At 47.7% G+C, this 25,046-nt stretch overlaps 6 protein-coding genes across 6 annotated transcripts; 3 read left to right on the top strand and 3 right to left on the bottom strand.

Moving 5' to 3' along the window:
- Window positions 1-1,743: 1,743 nt before the first annotated feature.
- Window positions 1,744-2,917, bottom strand: F4822DRAFT_380572 (ribosomal protein L5 domain-containing protein). The gene is made up of 3 exons (XM_051456395.1): window positions 2,772-2,917; window positions 2,571-2,709; window positions 1,744-2,505 (listed from the first exon to the last, which is right to left on the bottom strand). Exons 1-3 carry the CDS (start codon window positions 2,772-2,774, stop codon window positions 2,129-2,131), a joined length of 519 nt encoding a protein of 172 aa, XP_051310786.1. The 5' UTR covers window positions 2,775-2,917; the 3' UTR covers window positions 1,744-2,128.
- Window positions 2,918-3,058: 141 nt separating this feature from the next.
- On the top strand, window positions 3,059-4,541 carry F4822DRAFT_417025 (Sm-like ribonucleoprotein). Its single transcript, XM_051459400.1, has 6 exons — window positions 3,059-3,312; window positions 3,386-3,394; window positions 3,474-3,545; window positions 3,597-3,905; window positions 3,958-4,045; window positions 4,109-4,541. Exons 1-6 carry the CDS (start codon window positions 3,289-3,291, stop codon window positions 4,237-4,239), a joined length of 633 nt encoding a protein of 210 aa, XP_051310785.1. The 5' UTR covers window positions 3,059-3,288; the 3' UTR covers window positions 4,240-4,541.
- A 48-nt stretch (window positions 4,542-4,589) lies between these two features.
- On the top strand, window positions 4,590-6,103 carry F4822DRAFT_417020 (UPF0041-domain-containing protein). The gene is made up of 3 exons (XM_051459399.1): window positions 4,590-4,946; window positions 5,233-5,305; window positions 5,433-6,103. The coding sequence occupies exons 1-3, from the start codon at window positions 4,874-4,876 to the stop codon at window positions 5,695-5,697; spliced, it is 411 nt and encodes a 136-aa protein (XP_051310784.1). The 5' UTR covers window positions 4,590-4,873; the 3' UTR covers window positions 5,698-6,103.
- A 3,929-nt stretch (window positions 6,104-10,032) lies between these two features.
- F4822DRAFT_446111 (pyruvate carboxylase) lies at window positions 10,033-14,694 on the top strand (the record flags this gene model as incomplete). The annotated part of the gene is made up of 8 exons (XM_051463474.1): window positions 10,033-10,207; window positions 10,308-10,328; window positions 10,568-10,622; window positions 10,676-10,707; window positions 10,775-10,894; window positions 10,951-11,012; window positions 11,080-14,121; window positions 14,179-14,694. The coding sequence occupies 8 exons, from the start codon at window positions 10,033-10,035 to the stop codon at window positions 14,284-14,286; spliced, it is 3,615 nt and encodes a 1,204-aa protein (XP_051310783.1). The 3' UTR covers window positions 14,287-14,694.
- On the bottom strand, window positions 14,448-17,585 carry F4822DRAFT_380349 (uncharacterized protein). Its single transcript, XM_051456393.1, has 9 exons — window positions 17,351-17,585; window positions 17,112-17,283; window positions 16,722-16,996; window positions 16,377-16,561; window positions 16,202-16,316; window positions 15,806-16,131; window positions 15,675-15,758; window positions 15,065-15,587; window positions 14,448-14,989 (listed from the first exon to the last, which is right to left on the bottom strand). Exons 1-9 carry the CDS (start codon window positions 17,433-17,435, stop codon window positions 14,565-14,567), a joined length of 2,190 nt encoding a protein of 729 aa, XP_051310782.1. The 5' UTR covers window positions 17,436-17,585; the 3' UTR covers window positions 14,448-14,564.
- A 181-nt stretch (window positions 17,586-17,766) lies between these two features.
- Window positions 17,767-24,104, bottom strand: F4822DRAFT_417010 (clathrin heavy chain). The gene is made up of 4 exons (XM_051459398.1): window positions 23,500-24,104; window positions 23,062-23,433; window positions 18,748-22,983; window positions 17,767-18,694 (listed from the first exon to the last, which is right to left on the bottom strand). The coding sequence occupies exons 1-4, from the start codon at window positions 23,584-23,586 to the stop codon at window positions 18,335-18,337; spliced, it is 5,055 nt and encodes a 1,684-aa protein (XP_051310781.1). The 5' UTR covers window positions 23,587-24,104; the 3' UTR covers window positions 17,767-18,334.
- Between the last annotated feature and the right edge of the window lie 942 nt (window positions 24,105-25,046).

Here is a 25,046-nt window from a genome sequence, read left to right as displayed (position 1 = left end):
TCCGGAATAATCTGACCTGGCCGCTTTCGATTAGCTGCTTTGTTGTCATCTCGAGCGCGGCCCGATACTCCATTGAGCATATTGGCCGGGGCGGTGGCGTTAACAATGGGCTTATGTACGCCTGCTACGCCCACGATCTGTTTCGTGGGCTTTGATGCAGTCTTAGCCGTTGCCTCTTTTTTCTGAGGCTGTGCTTTTGTAGTAGTGGCTTGCTTAGACTTTTTAGCAGGCGCTGGCTTGTTTTTTGCATCGCCCTTAGGAATAGTTTGTGGTTTATCATTGGGTTTTCCGCGAGTATTCTTTCCTGGGACATTCTTGCCGCGGCGCTTGGGCGCCTCCGCAACATAGGAACTATCCGAATCCTCTTTGTCGTCTTCGGCTACGTCGAACTCAGAGCCTTCTACGTCAGACGCGGCGGCTTCGGCATACTTCTCACGAGAGACGTTCTTCGCATCCCGTCTAGGAGGCTTCATGGCCCCTGTTTCATTTGTGCGAAGCGCTGAAATATGGTCATCAAAATCTGATGCTAGGGTTGGATTGGAAGGGGAATTGGGAATGAGCAAGTCCTCGGGGTCAGGAAAGTGATCGTCACGAGGAATAGGTACCGTTTCGGCTTGTGCTGCATAAGAAAAGCTATCACCACCTATTTGACGGGCCGGGCTGCTCCTGGGACTCTCCGCCTGCTCGCCTCTTGTGGTAGGCGATGACGAACGTTCGTCTGGATTGGAACTTGACGAATTTATTGGATCGTGTGGAAGTTCTGAGGGTGGATTACTCTGTGTCATTTCCCATTGAGTTTCAGAAGTTCGTCGCCACTCGCAAGACATTGTTCACTGGCTTCGCTATAATTGTAATTAGACTCAACTTACCCGAAAGCGTGTTTGAACTTTCTATATATTATTGTTGTCTGTGGTGAGAGGAGGATGACGTCGAAAGTGCGAATTGGTTCATTTAAATCGTGGCCTGGAATGCTTCCATAGAAGAAAATTATAACTCACAAGTCTGTCCATGAAGCCCGAAGGTATTCCTAAGGGGATATCTATGGTCTCCTAGGCATATAGAAATTATGAAGGCTTCGAAGTGAGTTTGATTTAAGAAGAATATCAGAGTCGCTTTACGAACGACGTAAAGAAGGATGCCAACTCGAATATTATGAATAATCAACGATACATATTATGAGTTTTGGGATCGGCAATTTAATAGTACCTAGAAGGTATGAAACCATGGGGTTTAGGAGAATCGGGAACAATATTGTTTGTTGGACTCGTGTGTAGTTCATAATCGCCCTGAAAAAATCTGGGACAGAATGTAGAGGAAAGGAACGCCAAAATTTCAAATGAATGGGAGGGGTTGTGCATTTACCTCCTGCGAGATTGAATATAGAAGGTGCTGCTTGAGGGTGTCCATGCCTTCCGATTCTAGAGTTGCGTAAACTGGACCAACTCGCACTTTCCTCTGATACTTGATAATATATGTACTTTTGGTGTAGAGGCCTAAGTACTTAGGTACTTAAGTCTACATACATGCGCTCAGGAGTAGAGCAGAAGACTTCCAATATTAAAGGAAAGACATTACAATCCATTTTCTTTTGCTTTGGACATTGAATATCAGCTAATATTTTATGCGACGGATATGTTTTGGTGAGATAGGTACACCCAGAAACGATCCGCAAAAAAGAGAACCGTTAGCAGCATACATACATCTAGATAGAGATCTTGGCCTGTTTGAATAACTTCGGGGCTTCATACGACATCGATTGAAACGAACATGAGCTGACGCCTGGCTTAATAACCGAGTCACTCGCTTGCCTATCTGAGACCGCAGCCTGCAGTTTCCAAATCAACACAGTAGAAACGTAGTGAAACTCAATGGTTCAGACGTTCTCAAATCCAATGAAAAGCAAAAATTCGTCACGTAATATTCATTAATGCGTGGGAAAGCCGGCAGTGTGCCGGTCGGTCTCTGAGGCCGCAGCTGACTTAATTCAAGCCATGCTAGAATGACGAGATAACTCGCCGAAATTCAATAGGTACAAGTCCATGAATCGTTTTGTCCCAGGTTCCGCCTGAATCAATGCAACCAGCCAACGCCGTGTAATCCTTCTTCCTTATTGTCCAATATTGAGAATTTATCGGACAATGCCATCGAAGCGCTGCTTGAACCACTTGACGGTCTCGTCACGGTTGATGCGGTGACCAGAGCCGATTCTGCTCTTGCATCGGCGTCGGCGGGTAACTCGCTCACCGGGGCGGGTCATGCAGCAGTAGAAATCCATACCGTAGATACCGATGGCGGGGTCGTACTTGATACCGAGATCGATGTGCTCGCTGATACCGAAGCCAAAGTTACCGGTCTCGCTGAAGTTACGCTTGCGGAGTTCGTACTCCTTGACCTTGAGGCCACGCTCGAGGATTTCCTCGGCCTTGGGGCCACGGACGGTGACGTGAACGGCAATCTTTTCGTTACGTCGGATACCGAAGGTTCGGACGGTGTAGCGGGCCTTGCCTATTAATCGGGCACTACGGTTAGAAATGAAGGAATTTTCAGAATTTGGCGAAATTGCGACTTACTGTAGACAGGAGTCTGACCGCTCAGCTGTTCCAACACCTTGGCGGCACGAGTCAATCTGTCACCAGATTCACCAACCGAGATGTTGAGGACGAGCTTTTGGATGCGAAGCTCTCGCATGGGGTTCTGGGCCTTCTCCGACTATACGCAAAAATCATTAGCATTGGATTTATATGAGTAATTTGTATTCGAATTGGGCGTACCATGGTGGCTGGTTGTTGGTTAGTACTGATGGTGAATGTGTACTTGGAGAAGGTTGTTGTCACTTGTCGCAAAATTTGACAATTGAAAAGTTCTAGGAAGAAACTTTCAAAATTTCAGCGGTGGTAGAAGGGTTTCCTGCCCTACTGTAAGCCGATGTGGGGATCAATGTGGCTAGTAAATGGAAAAGTGTGGCTTCCTGAAACAAGAATGTGGTGGAGTCCGAGCTCCTTATTCATAGTCTTACCTATCTTGGATTAGTGCTAGTTAGCACAGTTTTCTGGAGCTTAGTGCTTTCAGCCTTCCACAGATGTTACTAGGTACTTGCTGCCTCGTCGATTTTTTGTTGATTGAGCTCCGCCTATCTATCATATCGAAGCTTGGACGTTGACTTCACACGCATTTTTACGGCGACTCTGACCTCAAAGGCCATCTTTAAGGTCATTCTTATTTTGCTCTACGTAGAAGAGATTTTTTATAGACATTCGCGGAGCTCCATTGGAGCTAATCGTCGCAAAGATGTCGAACAAGCAAGGCAAAATGGTATGTCGCCTCCCTTCACCACTTCATAGCTTCGACGTTGACATTACAGGCTGACTAAACGGGTGTCCTCTAGGCCGGTTACGTACGTACACCCTTTATCGCGTGTTTCTGCGCGATGCGATCGCTGTGGCTATTGTACGAATGCTCATTGTTATTTCTAGATCAACTACCGAATGAGGGTCACGCTGATGGACGGTCGCCAGATGACAGGACAAATGCTGGCTTTTGACAAGGTAATACACGTTCCATCATGGCTTTCTAAACACTTGCTGACTTTTGAATAGCACATGAACCTCGTCCTAGCCGATACCGAAGAATTTCGACGTGTAAAGCGAAAGCAGACAAAGCCTACCGCACCCGGCGCATCTAGCTCAGCCGCAACCCAAACGATCGAGACGGAAGAGAAGCGTACTCTGGGATTGACAATCCTCCGAGGTGCTCATATTGTATCTCTCTCCGTTGAGTCTGCACCGCCGGCCGATCCTAGCACACGACTTGGGAAGAGTACCCCGAGCGGTCTACCCACTGGTTTAGCCTCCGGTCCGGGTGTCGCTCGTCCTGCCGGGCGCGGTGCGGCTCCTTCATCTCTTGCTGTGAGTACCCTCGCTACAAAATCAGACAGCACTTTATACTAACTTATACTAGGGTCCAGCGGCTGGCGTTGGAGGTAGTGCTCCTCCCCCCTTCCCTCAATTCGGTGGAGCTCCTGGGTTCGGACCTGGCAGAGGTGGCCGTAAGTGTCTCCCAAGTTATTGAGAATTAAATAATTATTGATTACACACTAACAATTCACTAGCTCCTGCACCCGGATTTCCTCCTGGTGGATTCCCTCCGCCAGGCTTTCCTCAGAACACCCAATTCCCACCCCCTGGCTTCAATCCTGCCGGTGGACCCCCCCCTGGATTCAATCCTCCGCCGCGAAGATAATTGTAGAGGGGGGCACAGTTTTAAGGAGGCGGATATAGCAATTGCTGAAAGAATGAAGTCCTTTTTGAGTGACGAATGGGGATACCATTGGCGTTTGGGGTGGTAGCTGAAAACTATGGATAACACCTGAAAATTGGTGAAAATTGCATTCCGTACTTTACATAGGTCGGAAGCCCACGAATACAGCACCGCATGAATCTCAAAATAATACATCCAAATATTGCTAATGTCGCTACTATAAATTGCCTAGAGGCAGTACATAGGATGGTAATCCGTTGCCAATTATAGAAATTGGTTGTTGGGGTTTGGCTTACGAGAACGCTTACGAGAACGGCCTAGAGATTGATTATGCCACCTATCGGGAATAAGCAGTAGCAGCTGACAACAGCTGAGTAGTGGTTGGTTAGTGGGCGGGTTCTAAGTAAATCGATAAATGCAGGTGCTTCAGGGCTAATCCAACAAATTTGGACCCGCCAAAGCGCCCCCATTGGAAAATTTCCATGGGTTCCGAGTCGGACACCCGACCTTTTCCCTTTCGCCGGCGCGCAACTTCAACTATACAACATTTAGTTACTCTTACCTCGCAAACATTACTACCGCCTCTTGCGAATTGATACCCCGGTGACTGAACAAGATGGCCGCTTTTGTTAAAGCAATCAATGCCAAAATTCGGTCGAACCCGACCGTGAGCTACTTCTGCTCTACACGTATGTGAATTCCCAGGGTACTTTTCTTTTCTAGCTGTGCGGACTTTACCCCCGTAATGTCCGAAGCCATCATGATGGGACAGAAGAGTTGCTACTACTAGGTAGAACGATGCTCTCGAGTAGCATATTACGCCGGATCATGTCGGAATAGCTTCCAGGCTTGCTAGAGACCTCTCAAGCGACGACTTGTAGTGATGTGCTGTTCTGCTGGCGGAAGTTTGCTATTGCTTACCTACTCAACACATTTACCACGATGAAATTAGCTGCTGACACAATTGTGTAATAGACTTTTGGGGGCCTGCGTCGAATTTCGGTATTCCAGTGGCCGCTGTGATGGATGCGCGGAAATCGCCTGAACTGTATGGTATCACCTTACCTATGCTATAAAGATGCTGTGTCGGTGTGCTCGCTATGTAGCAAACCACTATGCTCTCGTGACCCCTTGTTCCAGACGAATTTGCAAGCTAAACAATCTCTCACCTATAGGATCTCCGGCCAAATGACCTTTGCTCTCGTAATCTACTCAGCAACGTTCATGCGATACGCTCTCGCCGTAACACCTAAGAACTACCTCCTCTTCGCCTGCCACTTCATCAACGAGGGCTCGCAGATAACGCAAGGATACCGATACCTGCAATGGCACCACTGGGGTGGTAAAGAGAAGGCAGGCGTCCTAGGCGCCGTCGAAGGAGCGAAAGAAAACGCCGCCGCCGCCGCCAGCGATAAGATCAAGCAAGTTGCCTCAAAATAAAATGGTTCACGGATACGTGGTGTTCATGGCGTCAGCTATTTCTCTTGTGCAGCCTGTCACCGGGGACAATGTGCATTCAACAACAAAAAGGGATCGCAAGTTTGCGTATAGAGTGATCTCGACGTCTTTGGCGGAAGAGTCGAGGGGATGGTCTAGATGGGACTATGCCTTTTTTTACCTGGGGGCATGAGGTAGTGCAATGGCTTTGTACTTATACTGCATTAACTGGCATATTGGGTTGTTGCGTGATAACCTCCTGAATTAGAAAGTCTGTTTGTTTTGATCATGCTAGTTTATTGGTGCCTTTATGCGAGGAGTGATACTTGCAACACTTACGGGTTTCTCCTAGCCTGGGGGTACGCCTAGACATAATTAACATGCAGCAAAAATAACAGTGATCTATTGATGTTGCGTAAGTAACTGTGCGCGTAGAGTGGAAATCTGTTGGAGGGCAGTAAAACATCGGTACGACATGCCAAGATATAAAACATTCAAAATCATAAACATGATCGTCAACAGGCTTGGTGTCGTCTATATTTATCTGTTTCTCAAAACATTTACATGACTACCCAAGCAAAGCCAAGGAGTAAGCCCCATATAGATGAAGCCGAATGTGCCTCTAACACACGTAACACACGTGAAAGTCTCAATTGGTGTTCAAAGCTCATTTCCACTTTTGGAAAGTATAGCAATGATATAACCCCCTAGAGTAGTATTATTGTCCGATGTGCGTAAACATCAAGTAGCAAGGGAATAGCTTAATGAGTGCATACGACGAATTAAGGACTTCAAACAGTGCGTATGGGTGCGTTTGGACCAATCCTATAGACGTAACGGAAACCCCCACGCTTAAAATCAGTGCTCTAAGGCCTGGTCCATGGCAGTTGGTCACATGCGCACCCTGACGACGCTTTTCGTGGACCCTAGGATTGGAGCGTCTCGATGTACTGTACATCCGCCCCCCTCCGTGAAGGCTTCCCCCTTTTCGGGGAGCCTACAAGGTTTCCATAATGCTTTGGCCCTCTACACCATTCTTCTAAGACGGTGTGTTGTGCGAAGCTATGCAGTAGAGGGATTCCTCTGACACAATTCGGGGTGGAATGTATCTGTAGTACCGCCTGTACTTGCCTGTTGCGAAATTCTAATGTATACCTAAGTCTAGATGTAGGGGGGTGAAAAGAAGAAAAACGAGGGTTATTATACGAAATTCGGCCTCTAAAATCCATTCAACAATTGTGTGGGGTATCGGATGGAACGTCAGACCAGCCACGACTTATGTAGTACAATTGGATATATACTACCTACACTCACTCAGCATACGCGGTTATGTCAACATCTCAACCGGAGTAGATAACCGGCCAGATCCTTCAGCCTTACATAGTATATTAAAATCAAATATAATAATGAAGATTTGAGAGGAAAACCGGGCAGAATGATTCTACACGTCTCAAACATCCCAAAAATTAGATATTTCTTGATGAAGAAAATCACGCATACGTAGCATCTAGACTTCTGCCACCCGACGCCAAAAATTATATAGCTAAGCCCCCGGAGCAAAGTGCGGATATGAGAGATGATATAGTACCGTAAATGCGGTTGGATGCATAAGATCCATACCTAGGTAGCTTGGCGACAAGGCACAAGGAAGCGAGGGAAAAAGCCTCTTTGCGTTTCTGATGATCGACAAGCTAGTAGTAACTCTGGTCATCTCGCCAAGCGACTGGTGAGTAATTAATAGCGCAAATCTAGATAAGCTGTCAGATGGAGGTCATACTAATGCTGCATCCGTAATGTTGGCGCGCTCTACCATGGCACTAAGGAGGCAAGCTGCACGACCATACCTGGCGCATTAACGCAATATTCTATTGCATCTTAGGTCGGGGTAGAAGCCGAGGCGGTGGGAGTTAAGAGAAAAGAAACGAAAATGAAATTAGTAATATATATTATTTCGTATTAAGCCGCAGGTATGTTGTTGACCGAAACATGAACGATGAGTTGCGACGAATAGTGAAGAGAAATTGAGAAAGCCAAGATATCTGCGGCGTCCATTCTTTTCATCGATGACACTGTAACTTATTAAATTACTTCACCGCCATCCTCACCGGAGTATCTATTTCTGATATTTGAGCTTGGCTGTCCCAGCCAAGGTGTGTTGGCGGCATGGGATGCATGCGAAGGGGACTCGCTCTTCCAGTAACTCCTGTCAGAACTGTATGCCATCGACTTGCGTGTTCGAGTTATAGGAGTATATCAAAGTAGAGGAGTATAACTTAAAGATGATGTAATTGTATGATGTACCTACCAATGAGTGTCAGCACATTACCCGAATAGGTAAGCTGTACCTATCTACCTCCCCTCCTTTTCAGAGATCCATCTACCAACCAGGTGTCTGGATCATCTTCATGTGTTGGGGAGCAATCGGTCATGTGCCTACCTCACTTGCTACCCCGATGATGGCAATAAACGCAAAGCTCGCGAAAAAGAGGAAAATGATGCGAAGGAGGGGGAAAGAAGTGAAAGAAAAGAGAAGGCTTTGCCGTGGAGCGACATAGGTGAATAAAAGAATAGGGAAACGTAATGAGATGCCCCTCAACTAGATCTGAATTAGGTAATAACCTCTTTCATTAGAGCTATCAGAAAGCTGGTGAAGTAACCAGTTTATCCAGCTCTTCTAATTGGTCAATTTGGAAACACTCAACGAAGTAAGAACCTTCAACACTTAATATACTGCTTACTCTTTCCCCAGGGTCTTAAAGCTTCGAGGCACAAAATGAATGAGTCAAGGTTTCTCCTTCTACTCCCCCCTCAATTGTGACGGTGTAACTTTACCAATGCATGCGAGGTAAGGAAGGAAGGAGCCGCGGAAGACAAATACGTCTTAATGACAGGGATGGCCGCTGCAGTTAATAGCTCGTAGCCCTGGAGCTCGTGCTAAGGTTGTGATGTATCTTTCATTTTCTGCAAGAACTTTCAACCCCGCCAAAAAAAAAAAAACCAAAACCCCGCTACACGTTTCTTCCAATCCTTGTCATTTTCCTTTCTAACCCCCCAAGCTTGCCTCTGCTACGACACTTCGTACAGGATATACCCTGACACCCTACAATCTGGAAACCAATCCCGAACGTGGTCCATATTGCTTCGTCAACTTTATGTTGTCCGGCCTCTGTGCGTAGATTGAGGCTAACGCTACGGCTACTAAATTCTGCCGTAACAAAGCGCGACCTATGCCATACCTAGTAAGAGGTATCCGTCATCTGGAGCCATGTAGGTTTTGTACTATACAAGCCGATACCTAGGTATAGAAGAGGCCAAGCTCAGAGCTTAGCTCTGGCGTCTTAGGGGCGCCTATACCGGTAATTACTTCTTCTGGTCAACTCGGAGTGAGTTCGGCAAGCCGTATTGGTTGTTTCATCAACCGCAGCTTGCCCTGTAATGACTCAGACTCGGTAGGTAATTGGAAAAGAGCAACGACGACATCATCGAAATACTTATTTGGTGGTACATGCTGTGCCGGCTCGTTCTGATGCTTGGCAGGGGTGAGACGAAAGATTGATCGCCCTGAGAAAGAAGGGGGAAGGAACGAGGACGATAATCCGCTCAAAGAGCATCCCGCTTGCCCGCCCGCGGTCTATACGGACAAGACAACTGGAGGAGGAATTATCAGCCAGCCTCCACCCTCCACCACCCGTACCTTCCTTACCTGCTTCCTATGTCATTTCCGTACTAGACTACATACATTAATACCAAGGGTACTGTACATACATGTAAAGATGCCTAGGTAGACCAGGCGCTATCATCTGCATCAAGCTCTCTTGGCCGCAAATAGTGGAAAATAAAAAGGAAAACCTTAAAAGAAGCGCTTGGTCTCCTCTTCCGAGTCATTTTTTTTTTTCCTATCAACTCTGCTCTCCATATTTTCGTCCACCTACCTAAGGTAGCCGAGACAAAGACAGCTCTGCTTTTATCTCCTCCGATGTGGTATACCTAGACCCTTTATTATATCTACCAATATCTTTTCTCTATTGGTTTTCCATAGGGAACTCCATACGGCGCGTTCTTATCGAACCCCACAATCCTAGAGCTAGCCTAGAAACTCTTACATACATACGTCAGCGTACGAAGGCGTGAGGGCGCCGAGTTAGCAGCTCACGCTCGTGCTGCTCACACTAGTTGAGAGCCAAAACCCCCCACAAAACTGACTTCGACGTCAAGCTCAACAAACCTCTCGTTACCCCTCCTACGTCACACCGAAAAAAAAGCTATCTTTACGCGGACCTCGATTGCTTCGATTCAACTTCGGAATCGTTGCTTCCTCGACATTTATACTTAATCAACATGGACTTTCAAGACATTCAGGACTTGGAAGCTGCGCGGAAGGCTGCCGTCGCCGAAGATGCTGTCGATAACAATGACGAAGATGTCTTTGAGGAGGGCGTCGGGCCAAAGGAGGCCAAGACGGCGCACCATATTCGCGCAAACAGCTCGATCATGCATTTGAAGAAGCTGCTCGGTGAGTTGTTCTCCATGCCTCACAGCTTGTGCTGTCTTAAATCGGAATCTTAGCTCGTCAGATCGCTCAGTTTGCTAACCCCTCTATTTCTGGATTACAGTGGCCAACAGAGGAGAAATTCGTAAGTAGGACCTATTCCCGCGGAATGATCCCTTTTTGCTGATCTTGAATTACAGCTATTCGTGTATGAATCTTTCCAATTCAATGATGATATCTAAATATTTATTTATTGTTATTTCGTGGCTAATCTTTGCTTCTTCCTATGTTTTTAGATCTTTAGAACGGTATGTCAAATATACTGCACCCCACCTTCTATCACCAGGTTCTCCCCGCAGAGCGCAGAGCGCAGAACAAGTAGAGGACTAATTAGCACACAGGCTCATGAATTGTCGCTACACACTGTTGCAGTCTTCAGGTGAGTAGAATAATTCAACTAAATAGTAATGCGTTTGAGACTAACTTGGGCAGTTATGAGGATCGACTTAGTATGCACCGGCAAAGTACGCAAATACCTATCCAACCATAGAAAAAAAATTTGAATAGTATAAAACTAACCCAAACCTATAGAGGCCGATGAGGCTTACGTCATCGGAAAGCGAGGCCAATATACCCCGGTCGGAGCCTACCTTGCCGGTGACGAAATTATTAAAATTGCCCTGGAACACGGTGCTCAAATGATACATCCTGGTAATACTGGTGCTTTACATCTATAATTAATCATTTTGTCTAATTCAACGTGACAGGATATGGTTTCCTATCAGAAAATGCTGAATTTGCACGAAATGTTGAGAAGGCCGGTCTTATTGTGAGTCAATTCTCCAGCTATTCCCACACTTGGTTCGGAGGTCCGACTAATACGTCGATCTGAATAGTTTGTCGGCCCCTCTCCCACCGTTATCGACTCTCTTGGTGACAAAGTTTCCGCCCGAAAACTCGCTATCGCTGCAAAAGTCCCCGTCGTACCCGGAACTCCAGGCGCAGTAGCCACATTTGAAGAGGTTAAAAGTTTTACCGATGAATATGGTTTCCCTATCATTATTAAGGCTGCCTACGGTGGTGGTGGCCGAGGGATGAGAGTTGTACGCGACCAAGCAAGTCTCAAGGAGTCCTTCGACCGAGCCACGTCCGAGGCAAAGACGGCCTTCGGCAACGGTACAGTTTTCGTTGAACGCTTCCTAGACAAGCCTAAGCATATCGAAGTTCAACTTTTGGGCGACAACCACGGCAATATTGTGCATCTCTACGAGCGTGATTGCTCGGTTCAGCGGAGACACCAAAAAGTGGTTGAAATCGCACCCGCCAAGGATCTTCCCGCAGACACCCGAGATGCTATTTTGGCCGATGCAGTTAAACTGGCCAAATCCGTAAACTACCGAAATGCGGGTACTGCAGAATTCCTGGTTGACCAGCAAAACCGATACTACTTTATCGAGATCAATCCCCGTATCCAGGTCGAGCATACCATTACCGAGGAAATCACGGGTATTGATATCGTTGCCGCCCAGATCCAAATTGCCGCGGGCGCTTCGCTACAGCAGCTCGGGTTAACTCAAGACCGAATCTCAACGCGAGGTTTCGCGATTCAATGCCGAATCACGACTGAAGACCCATCCAAACAATTCCAACCGGATACCGGCAAGATCGAAGTATACAGATCCGCTGGTGGCAATGGTGTCCGTCTTGATGGTGGAAATGGTTTCGCCGGTGCGGTCATCACTCCTTACTACGATTCCATGTTGGTCAAGTGCACATGCCATGGTTCAACCTACGAAATTGCTCGCCGGAAGATTCTCCGAGCTCTTATCGAATTCCGTATCCGCGGAGTCAAGACGAACATTCCGTTCCTTGCTTCGCTGCTGACTCACCCGACCTTCATCGATGGTAACTGCTGGACTACTTTCATTGATGACACTCCTCAATTATTCGATCTTATTGGTAGTCAGAACCGTGCCCAGAAACTACTAGCCTATCTTGGAGACATCGCTGTCAACGGAAGTAGCATCAAGGGCCAGATCGGCGAGCCCAAGTTCAAGGGTGATGTTATTATCCCCGAACTTCTTGATGCCAATGGATCTAAGATTGATGTCACACAGCCTAGCACGAAGGGTTGGAGGCAAATCATCCTTGAGCAAGGGCCGAAGGCATTTGCTAAGGCTGTTCGCCAATACAAGGGTACTCTGCTGATGGACACGACCTGGCGTGATGCCCACCAGTCTTTGCTGGCCACTCGTGTGCGGACGATTGACCTCCTAGGAATTGCTAAAGAGACAAGCCATGCCTTATCAAACCTATACAGCTTAGAATGCTGGGGAGGCGCTACTTTCGACGTCGCCATGCGCTTCCTCTACGAAGACCCGTGGGAACGTCTTCGCAGGATGCGAAAGGCTATTCCCAACATTCCATTCCAAATGCTTCTTCGAGGAGCGAATGGTGTAGCCTATGCTTCGCTTCCCGATAATGCTATTGACCACTTTGTCGACCAAGCGAAGAAGAATGGTGTCGACATCTTCCGAGTTTTCGACGCATTGAACGACATCGACCAGCTCGAAGTCGGTATCAAAGCCGTACAAAAGGCTGGTGGTGTCGCTGAAGGAACAGTGTGCTACAGCGGTGACATGTTGAACCCTAAGAAGAAGTACAACCTTGAGTACTACTTGGACGTTGTTGACAAGCTCGTGGCATTGGATATTGACGTCCTCGGTATCAAGGATATGGCCGGTGTTTTGAAGCCTCGTGCTGCCACCCTTCTGATCGGATCTATCCGAAAGAAGTACCCAGACCTTCCAATCCACGTGCACACTCACGACTCCGCCGGTACTGGTGTCGCCTCCATGGTCGCCTGTGCTCAAGCTGGTGCAGACGCGGTTGATGCCGCCACAGACAGTCTTTCCGGAATGACATCGCAGCCCAGCATCAACGCCATCATTGCATCACTTGAAGGTACTGAGCACGACCCCGGCCTAAACCCCGCCCACGTCCGTGCTCTCGATACCTATTGGTCGCAGCTCCGCCTCCTGTACTCGCCCTTTGAAGCTCACCTTATTGGCCCTGACCCTGAGGTCTATGAGCATGAGATTCCTGGTGGTCAACTCACAAACATGATGTTCCAAGCTTCTCAACTCGGTCTCGGTTCCCAATGGGCCGAAACTAAGAAGGCTTACGAACACGCCAATGATCTCCTAGGTGACATCGTCAAGGTCACACCGACCTCCAAGGTTGTTGGTGACTTGGCTCAATTCATGGTTTCCAACAAGCTTTCTCCTCAGGATGTTGTTGATCGTGCTGGCGAGCTCGACTTCCCGGGCTCGGTACTCGAGTTCCTTGAGGGTATGATGGGTCAACCGTACGGTGGTTTCCCCGAGCCTCTACGTTCAAAGGCTCTCAGGAACCGTCGTAAGTTCGACAAGCGACCTGGTCTTTACCTCGACCCTGTCGACTTCAAGAAGACACGTTCCGAGCTAGTGCAAAAATGGGGCCAGGTCACCGAAACTGACGTTGCATCGTACCTCATGTACCCCAAGGTGTTCGACGACTACAAGAAATTTGTACAAAAGTTTGGTGATCTATCGGTATTGCCGACCAAATACTTCCTCTCTGCACCACAAATCGGAGAAGAATTCCACGTTGAACTAGAGAAGGGCAAGGTTCTAATCTTGAAGCTATTGGCCGTCGGACCCCTATCCGAGAACACCGGTCAACGAGAAGTATTCTATGAAATGAACGGTGAAGTGCGTCAAGTCACCGTTGACGACAAGAAAGCCAGTGTCGAGAATGTCAGTCGGCCTAAGGCTGATCCTGGCGATTCTAGCCAGGTTGGCGCTCCGATGGCTGGTGTTCTCGTTGAATTGAGGGTCCACGAAGGTTCGGAGGTCAAGAAGGGCGACCCTCTAGCGGTGCTCAGTGCCATGAAGATGGTAAGACATTCTCCGCTCCCCATATCTAGAAGAATTCGCGGCTAACAACTACTACAGGAAATGGTTATATCAGCTCCCCACAACGGTAAGGTATCAGGTCTTCAAGTAAGGGAGGGTGATTCGGTAGACGGATCGGATTTAGTGTGCAAAATCACGAAGCCTTAAGCGCGAATTGCTACTATGTGATGATGCGCAGGGATTCAAACAACGGAGTATCGGAACAGGTTACCTGCGAGGTTCGAGCTGAAATATGCTCCAAATATGGGGATAGAATATTCGGATTGGTGCGGACTTCTTTTAACGTGTATGCTTTTTATCATAGGTTCTCCAAGTGGCAAAATACCTAGTTTTTATATTGATAGGAACATATCTAGGCATTGTGTTTTCCTTCCGTCATTACTCCGTTCTGCCTCTCGCTATGGATAATCCCAGGAATTCTACAATTATGCATCGAAATCCACATCATCTAGCTTGAGTACAGGTAGTAGCGACATATGCAATTTACTAGACCCGTAAGGCACGAAACGGGCCGCAAACGGCTTCCCCTTGGCCTTCACTTTAAAAGTACCCGGGTCCGCGGCTGTGTCCAAAGCAACGGGCCAATCAATCTCCACGGCAGCGACGCGGAGTTCTACAGGCGGGGCACCGAGCTCCCAAATTGGGTTCTGGAGTTCATCTGCTCCGACTTCGAGGATTTCATTGTCGTAGTCGTGTTCTTCGAATGAAGAGGTTGTGTTCGAGGATGAACGTCGTTGGACGACGCGGATCTTTTGCGATGGGTCGATGGCGATGTTCCACCGGCTGCCTTGTTTGGGGGTTAGGACAAAGTCTCGGGTTCGGCCGTGTGGGTCAGTTGTTGATGAGGGTACTGGGGGTTGTTAGTATTTCGTAAACTCGACTTACTTAGAAACAGTAAAAAGGAGGAAAACCTAGGGTTACGTACACGTTTTTCCACTGCGATACTCAACGGGTGGCAAGACAACGGTATCATGCTCGATGGCTAGAGCGTATAAGAGAGCACCGTAGTATATAGCCGCAGTGTTATTGGCGCGCCCAACGACTCGCGGGGCCGTGGCTAGGCGTAGAGTCGCTGAGGACTCACCCGCTGGGACCCTGATCTTCTGAAGACCACGATCGTCGGGTGCGACGGTGCTGCTACTGTTATCGCTGCTGGTAGCGCCGGCGCTGATGGTGCTTCGCTTAGTATCGGCCCACGTCGGCACACGGACGTATAAGTCAAATGGTGCAGCGGTCGAGACGTTGTATGTGATTGTGTGGCCAAAGGGGTATGTGGTTTCAGCGGAGACGAATACGGCGTTATCTTTGGCTTTGCTATCTCCTTGAAGACTTGCAGCGGCAGTTCCTGGGATGAGAAAAACGTGTGCCAGACCGCCGTCTTCCGTGGTGGCGAAGGAGTTGGCTAGGAATTTGGGGTAGGCCTGTGGGTGGTTTACCGTGCAGCAGGGCTGTTGGGGGTTAAGAAAGACTGTTCATATCAAGTGGAATGTCAAGGAGACAGAGGGACCATGTGGAAAGGGGTAAGGAGAACTTACGTAATTAGGTTCAAGGCCAAAGACATTGGCGTATGAGTTGACATCCCACCAGAGATCGTCTGTGCTTAAGTTTCGGGACCACGGCTATTAGATAGTTAGATAGGAGCTCGCTGTGGTATGTATGTACACACCTGGTTCTCCTGTTGAACATATTGGTGTGACCACCAATCTGCCGAGACCGAGACTGGGAAGGCATTAAAAGCTGTCTGTTCAGCCCAGTCGGCGATATCATTATCACCTAGGTACTGGTATATATAAGCGGAGGAGAACATGACCTCAGCAGCGATACATAACTCAGCTCCACGGCTCGGGTTTAGATCTGCGATATATTCATCGGCAAGGATTGTGCCTGCAAGCGAACGGTGATAGGCCGCGAGCAGGTCAACCGCTTTCCGAGTTTGTGCCCTGAGTGCCTTGTCTCCGCTATTGATGTATAGTGATAGGGGGTATCGCAGTCCTTCAAAGTAATTCCCATTAGCAGCGAGATAAGGAGGGTGGCTTCGCCATTTCTTGCTAGGATTCCTCACCTTGTGCCATGTTCACTCCGTGGATAAAGACCCAGCTCAGTTCAAACGGGGTATCCTCGTATAGGACTTTGGGGTACGCTTTATCCGTCCAAAAGTTCCTCCAGTCAGCTCCCCACTGTAGTATTCTGAATTAGCTATTGTAGAATTTGAGGACTCGAAACGAGGAGAAGCTTACCAGCTTACCGCCCTCTATCATAAGGCCCATGGTTTCCCAGAGAATTTGAGAGTTATTCCTTGGATAGCGCTCTAAGAGCCACTGCAAAGGGATGTGCATCTCGTGTGTACGACCAACGCCAAATCCGGCAACATCATATGTATCATTACCATGGACTAGGAGGCCGGTATAATTATTTTGGAGCACTACCAATAGTATAATTAGCAAAATTTCTTTATGCAATCATAAAATACTTATCAAACTCTTCATCATCTGGATTTTTATAATTTTCAGGAGGGTGAAAATTTATTTGCCGGAAAAGGTCGAAAAGGCGTGAACTGGGGAATAGCTCGCGGATTTACTTACTGCTATGCGCAAGAACCACATAGCGATGCATAGCATCCACGATGCGTTCTGTTTCATTTGGATCGGCCTCCGCATATTGAATGAGCCCTAGTAGAACCAAGCATCTCGCCCAGAGTCCTCTCGTGGCTTGTGTCGTTTCCCAGCCAATCCATCCATCTTCCTGCTGGTGGTCGAGTATATAATCTAGATAGTACTTCACTTGACCACGAATCCGTTCATCACCTAGTCCAAATGCCAGCGGTACAAGGCCATTAAACCAATAAGGGGATGCTTCACTGTCGCAGATGAGAATTAGTATACTTCGGATTCAGCCTTGCTGGCGGTTCGGCTCAACGACTATCCCCTGTAGCCCTTTACGTCGGCTAAATGAATCATAGGTCATATACCTACTCTAAACCCGAATACTCGGTGGATCCACCTATATACTTCGAATCATGAACGAAGCGATAGAAATCAAACATGTTTCCAGACAATCCCGCGGCTTCAAGCTCGAGCTGGTCTTTGAACCAACCAAGGGGCTTAACAGAGCCCAGATCCAATGGTTTGTACACCGGTTGCACAACTAGGAAAAGTCAGTCACTCAGTCCACATAAAGCATTGGGTCTTAGAATATTATCTTGATAACTCACGCTCAGTCCCATCCTCTCTGGGAAGCACTCCCGCACTAGCACCAGCAACCGCCACAAGAGCGACAAGAAACCCAGAAATAACCATGCCGATCAGTAATCACAAAACGCAGCCAACCAAAGGGGCAAGTTGAATCACAAAACCAAGTCAGCCCCCGAACCATCGTTCGCGATGTGCTTTTTGTATACCCCCTTGTACCTATGTACGGTACTACCCTCCGGTAGACCCCCCGAAATTCCCCCTCTCTTCTATACCGGTCAATTTCTCCCCCCTCGGCGCAAAGCGGTGCGATAGATAAGGGTCAGGAGGATTGGAGCTATGCGAGCCTATCGGAATGGGATATGACTATCCACCACCTCGGCCGTCACCCTGCAAGGTTACAACAGACGGACAAACAGGGATCATCAAGGCTAATATACTTGAACTTGATAAGCTCACTGGTGACAAGAATTGAGTGGTCCTTTTTGACGTTGAACAACAGCAAAGCGGATGGAATTTTAACAATGCATTTTAGAGCTCACCTATGCCTTCGAAATACATACAACCATACTGCAATGCACTAGAATTATTACGAAGTAGTCAAATGACCTGCTAGTCTCAAACCGTCGAAAAGGTCTCATTATACTATCATACAAATACACAGCAAGTGTAATTTTCACCATAGCCAGATATCCGACATATGAGAGATGATCAGAGTATCGTCTGGTCTGGTCAAGTCCGTATTCCTCACTTTGGAAAGGTTGATCTCGGACTGGCCCAAAATCTCTCAGACTAACTCATTATTGCAAAATCCTCAAAGAACTTTTCTATAACGAACTCCCCAGATTTCCACCGCACCTATCATCCCGACGGAATCAGTGGTGCCGTTCGGCTAGATGCTTTGAAAGAGACGCCCAAGATGTGTTACAGGGTATCACAAATGCTCCCGCAGTGGCCTAAATTTGCTGTTATCGTTTTTGCAACTCAGAACCTTGTTGCAAAATCATCTAAAAGCCGAAGCCGGTAGGTTGAGGTGCGAAACCGTTGGTCTGTGCGAACGGCGCCGGTGACACTCGTCCACCAGTAGCGGCGGGTCCAGCCGTGATCATAAGACGGTTACCTCCGAGAATTGGCGTCTCATCTTCATGTTTCTCCTGGGCGGTCTCCTTAGCCTTTCGCGCCTCGTTATCGGCCTTCAATGATGCGAGTTCCTTAGTCTGCTGGCAAAGGAGATTGATCATGTACGGCATAGTAAAGTCGTTAAGACCGTTTCGCCACGATAATTCGAGCACTGTGTCGGGGCGAATAAGGTCGTAGCATGCATAGAGCATACCAACATAACACTCGCGACTACCGATATCGACGAACTTTAATGTAGTTAGCATAGGTGTTTGGTGTTGAGCAGAGTTAGGCAACTTACGTAGCGAATGAGCTCCTCAACAACCTCTGATTTGGCGGAGATAGCAGCTGTCTCAATAGCATCCTTGTATAACTTGTCTTGCTTTGACAAGGCGATTGACTTCTCCCATCTCTTGGTCTTCCGGTAAATGTTGGCGGCGATTTGTCTAAAAAAGACAAGGTCATGTTTCTCTAATCGAGAGGCTAGATCAACAGCGTCGTAGTTATCGTAGTTCTCAACCGAGTCCCGTAGTGTTTTGTAGTCTTCCTCTTCAATAAGGAGGTCGTTAATGGCGTCGTTCACTGTTCGCTTGTTCTGTGTCTGGACATTGAGCAAGAAGGGCTTGATCAATGGGAGGTTATCGGACTTCTGGAACATACGAACAACTCGGTTGACGTCAATGCGAGGTGTGAGAACTTGGAGAAGGTCGGTCAAGAGCGATGGGTGTTGCTCCAGGTAGAAGTTGATGGCACGGTAATAAATTTCTAGGTTCGCTACTTTGACAACAATGTCCTTGAACTGTTGGTGTTCCCATGAGTTCTGCGCACGTTCCATCACGGCAAGAGCGGCATTGTCAAATTCGTCGTAATGGTAGTAGCAGAAGACCAACTCAGGCCACAAATTGGCATCCTCGCAAGCACGGATTAACTTGGGCAAGTTCATTCTGCTCCAGAACAGTTTGATGTGCTCCATGAGTCTCTGAGGGTGATACTTCGACAATGCAATACCCAACTCAGTGAACATTCCCATATGGGCACGCTCGAGGCCAAGTCCTTGCTCAAGCAGATCTATGAGTTCATCGAAGTAGCCTTCATGTTCGTACTGCTTAACGAGAGCTTGAAGTTGCTCAGCATCGACAATCAAGTTGAGACCGCAGATCTTGGCAAGTCGGAATTCCTTCTTAGCAACGCACGCAGCGTGCACCTGGTTCCAAACTTTGATATTGTTGGCTTTGCGAGCACATTCGACTGCCGCCTGGTAGTCCTCAAGATGGACCAAGGTGGTAGCAAGTTTTGACCAGTTGGAGATGCTAGTGTAGAAAATCTTGGCGGCCTGGTGGAAGCCTTCTTCAGCAGCTTTATCACCAGACTCTTCAATATTAGCGACATTAGTGCCACGGAGGAAGTCCTCCAACTCTCCAAGTTGATCAAGCCGAGCATAGCAAAAAGCAAGAGCTGTGTCAATCGGCGGCTCTCGGAGAGTCTTCCGGGCCATGCGGAGATATTTGACAAGCTCTTCATCCTTGCCGGCATGAGTGGCAACCTCGATGACTTCGGCGTAGTTGCGAGGGTCTCCAGCTCTAATGTACGATTCTATCGCATCCGCCACTCGAAGGCCATCAAGCTGGGCCTTAGCAACTCTGCTCCAAACTTCAGGGATGTCGACGTCCTCAGCAAACGTACTCGCGCGGTCAATGCTTACAACGTGTTCAACCAGGACCTCAACAGCCGCTGTCTTATTGCCGACCTTCTTGTAGATCTCAAAGGCTTCCTCGTGGAGGCCGACGTCGATACATAACTGCGCACACTCATCAGGGTTGAACGAGTCCAGACGATGGATATAGTCCATAACTCTACCCTTGTCTGCTCTGGCCGCGGTGAGAATAAGCAGGTTTTGCAGACTAGGGTTGTCGTTGAACGGCGAGGGTTCTAGGACGATCTTCTCTAGTAGTTCGATCAGCTCACCCGGGAGATCGGCTGCTAAAAATGACGCAACAGCTTCGGAGACCTTTGCGGGATCGCTGCATTCGGGAACTGCAGTTGCGACAACCTGGTCAATGACTGATCGGCGATGAATGTTGTTTTCACTGAGTACGAAGGTCCATAGCTCCCGGTCCGATCGCTCTAATACGTAACGAGCTTGAGCACGGTACATGGAGTTTTCGTTTGTGATGTTAATTAACTCCAAATCGTTTTGTCCCTTCTGGTATGCGATGAAAGCTAGGTTGGGATCTCGCTTCTCGCAGTATTTACCTACGCTCAAGGTATCGTACTGGTCGTTCTCCTTAAGGAACTTCTCTGGGTTGTTGTTTGAGTCGATATAGATCTTGGCGAGGGCATTGAACACGGCTTGTTGCTGATTGCCAGCGGCCAAAGTAGCCTCGAGGAAAGGAAGCAATAGCTTGAGGCGGTTACGTGTCTCTACCTCGCGCACCAAGGCATCAATGGGGATTGATGCAGGGTTGATAGTGCTAAGGAGGTTCTTAATTACCGACTCATCGCAGTCTACATCGAGAAGGCCACCAATAACCTCGGGGGTTCTTCCAGGGTTAACACGCTGCACATATACCTCAATTGCATTGAAGCGCTGGTTTTGATAGAGGTATAATATGAGATCATGGACGAAGTTATGTCTATCGCAGACAATGATCAATGGAAGCATCTCCGTAAGCTTAGCTTCCTTAAGGAAGTTCTTGACTTTCTCGGGGTTGTAATAATTGCTGTCCCTGCAAATTCTCTCGACTTCGTTAAACTGGCCCATTTTTGTAGCTGCTTCAATATACTTGAAGTGGACGTCCGCATCCTGAGACAGATTGACGATGCTACCCAGGTAGAAGAAGAGACCTTCGTGGGTCTTGTATTTCTCGAAAAGGTCGATAAGGTTCGTAGGGCCAAGGAGCTCGGAGTACTTGGTGGCAACCTGAACAACCGATTGAAGATTCTGTCGGATATTCGCTTTCATCATCGCGTCGAGGCAGTCTAGGGACTGCTCTACCGAGAGTTGGCCGAAGTAGTTGACCAACCAGTCTGAGTTGAAGTTTGGCGTGCCAGGAATACCCACAATGACTCGCTTAACCGCCGCAGGATCTTCGTAAAGCTCCAATGCCTTTTGGTACAGACCAGTCTGCTCGCACAAGTTTGCGATGCGCGCCTTGTCGAAATGCGAGAAGAGGTTGTTACCCAAGATTGCGTCTGCTACCTGAGGTGCGTTCATTAGATTCATCTCTAGCAATCTTGTCTGTAAGTGGCCATGTTCCGGCTCATTCCCCTTCAAGGCTTCAAGCAAAAATGCCGTGGCTTGCTGGACCATTCCTTGCGCCTGGAAAACGTCGACAACACGCTCAATGTCCACCAAAGGACCGCCCTGGTGACTAGCCAAAGATGTTGCAAACTCCGCACCACGTTCCGGGTTCGTACGAACGATGTGTTGCAACAGTGTGATCCAGTCGGGTTGGTAACCAGCCTGATCGCAGTAGGGTAGGATCTTGTCGAATTGGCCAAGCTCCGCAAAAGAAGCGACCACCTTGTGAGCAGCATTGGCTTTAAGGTAGACTGCGAGAGCCAAGTTGGCATCATGCGGCCGAACCAGATCACCAAGTTCCTCGGAAAAGTCAAGCTTGCCCTCTTTCGCCCACTTCTCAAGAAGGTGCTTGCGATTCTGCGATAGGACAGGAACAGCAAGTTCTAAAGTCTCAGTCTTGTTAAGTGGGGTGGTCTTGTCGAGGAGCATGCCGAAGTACTGCAGAATATAGGACATTTTGCCTGGAGGAGTTGGAACATTCTTGAACTTATTGATGGTATCTGTTGTTCGCAGGAAGCCTCTAGGTGAGTTTGCAGCGACCTTAGCCGCAGCCTCGAAATCGCCGGAGTTGAATAACTGCTCAAATTGGCGAACATAGAGTTGATCAGCACCGGGAAGTCCAGCTCGAGATGCCATCTTGATAGCAATTTCCGTGTTTGCTGGGTTCTGCAAGAGATAGTCTACCATGGTGGATTCGTCGACCGAAACAAAGAGTACCTGGCCCTTCCTATTAATGCCGAGAATGCCGGTGGATTCCATGTCCGGGCAAGTTGTAAAGATCGTCTCGCTCGAAATACGGTTCATGAATATAGTAGAGCCGGTTTCGAGGTCGTAGAGGTGAATGAAACCATACTTCGTGACCATGTAGACAATGCCGTATTTCTGAGAAACCTGCATAGCAACTGGGAAGTCATTCGTGGCTTCAGGGGGGAAGAAAATGTCAACAGCCTTCTTCTGGAAGGGACGGTTTCCTTCGGGGTGATCGATCTCAACGATGTGTAGCTTAGCGCCCGTAGCGGTACGAACAGCGAAGGAGAACACCTTGGTATCTGCCGGCTCTCCTTCTAATCTGAGGGTGCCAAAGGTAGCCGCATGACCCTCGATAGCCTGACTGATGCCTCTATCTTTGGAGTATAATTGTAGACTGCCAACCACGCGACCTGCCTGTTGGGAAATGCCAACTACTGCCATCCATTTTCCATCACTGTTAGTTCGATAGTTGATGATTTGGCATCCCTATTACAGCAAAAGTTAGCTAATTAGATTTGAGGCACAGCCACTAGGCGTTATAGAAAATGCAAGTCAGAAACATACGTTTAAGTTAGCATTGCGCTTGAAGATCTCTACAGGAGCTGCTTGAGAATTGTCATATATGTCCCAGTGGAAGACGGAAGTTTCTGTGACTAGACCCAAGGTTGATTCGCTAACCCATTTCCAGAAGACAACATCTTCATTCATAGTGGCTGACTTCAACTTTGCCTTCTTCTCTAGGTCGAAAATCTGTAGTGTTCTTGATTGCGCACGAAGGGCGATGATCTGTTTCGACCAGTGCATGATTGCACTATCGGCCTTGATGGGTCGGCGGGTGACATTGTTTCCTTGCTTCAGATCGATAATGATAACTTCGGGTTGTGCTGTCTCACTCTTCTTTTCTCGTATGCAGATGAAGGAATCGGATTCTAAGGTCTAACGCGACATAACGGTTAGTTTCAGGGCGATGGTAAAAAGCCGTTGCAACGGGCTAAAACTTACACAGGAGTTAAATCCAATAGCGCTTTGATCAACACCGATGTTTCCGAGCGTTAATAGCTCTTGAAATTTGATAGGAAGCGGCGCCATGATTCAGGAGCACATGGATCGATCGGGTCAACAATCAGGAAGCGCAAACGCGGAATTGAACGGCAGATTGTTAAAGGCTGGGTAGTCGTCCCAGGTGTAAGGTATTGAGGAACTCCAGTCCAGTAGATGGCTGTGCTTAATAGACGCGATGGTATGTCGGAAATGTGCCTAGGCAGATGTTTACGAGAAGGGGGTAAAACGAAGGTATTAGGTGCAAGACTAGCAGAAGAAACCTCCAGGGATTGATTATGTTGGCGAAAAGAGTAAATTGAGGAAAACACGCATGCAAGCGTTAGTATGGGCAAGTTTGGACGAGTACGCCGATGGTATGAAGTATTGTACAAAGGTAGATGACGGCTCAAGAGGAGAAAAGGTGGTTACGGTGGTTGATAGATGACGATGGTGAGAATTTCCAGGAGGAAAGTACAAATTATTGCGATCCTTTTTCTGATGTTACGGGTTACTTGTTCGCAAGGAGCACCTGAGGCTGCAAGCTACCTGAATTTTGCGCACGGACCATATAACGAACAGCTACCGCTACGTACATACACAAATTGGATGCGCAACTTCCAAGTTTATGTTTGGCAGGTCCAGGGGGGGGGGGGGGAAATTTAGTACAAATTTCGTTTGTATTTCCACCTGCATGATAGGACCATTTCAATTACATTCGTTGTACCTATCCTCAATATCTACAAAGTATGTGTGATATACTTTCTACTTTATTTATACAGAGTATATAAAAGGCAAGAGCCAGGGTTATTCCATTGATAACTTACATGCAGATTTTGAATGTCTTAACACAAAGTCATCGCCGAGTCGTACTGAAGCTAAACTCCAATTGGTAATGATATATGTACCTAGGTACCCCCTTTATGTGGTGCAACACGTGTGTGCAAATTGTAGGCATCTAAATTATGGATTCCGCGTAAAAAAACGAACAGCTACCGAATCACGAAAAAAGGGCTGCCTGCATTACGAGCTGTTTAATGGTTAATCAAAGATACACCCAATCGCATAGGTACGCAATTACAGTGGACCAGACACGACTCCAACCATGCGACGAAAATCGCTAGCATCTTGCACATTGTCGTAATCCAAGTGGCCTATCGAATAAAACATTGACATCCGATACCCAAGAACCATGATAAAGATTATTCCCAAAAGGCATTGAAAGCTAGAAAATCTCACTCCCGATTTCGTATGGGATAATCAATGAATATCTACCTAGGTAGATAGCCTATTTCTATCGTCGAAAAAAAGGGAAGCGTAGAAATATCTTGATATGTACGTTCAATCATTGCGATCCTTCTCATAGCCCTCGAAAGGACAGAGAAGCACCGCACCCAAGATTGTTCGTTGGGAATTAGTCTCCATTCTGTCCGAGAACTTCAGTGGTCGTGGGCCACCGCAGAAGAGAGGATACCTCGCACCAAATATGCTGTCTCGAGAATGTGATTTTT

Source organism: Hypoxylon trugodes (assembly GCF_022578975.1).
Source record: "Hypoxylon trugodes strain CBS 135444 unplaced genomic scaffold F4822scaffold_9, whole genome shotgun sequence".
Classification (NCBI taxonomy): Eukaryota; Fungi; Ascomycota; class Sordariomycetes; order Xylariales; family Hypoxylaceae; genus Hypoxylon; species Hypoxylon trugodes.
This window is presented reverse-complemented; position numbering and strand designations above follow the sequence as displayed.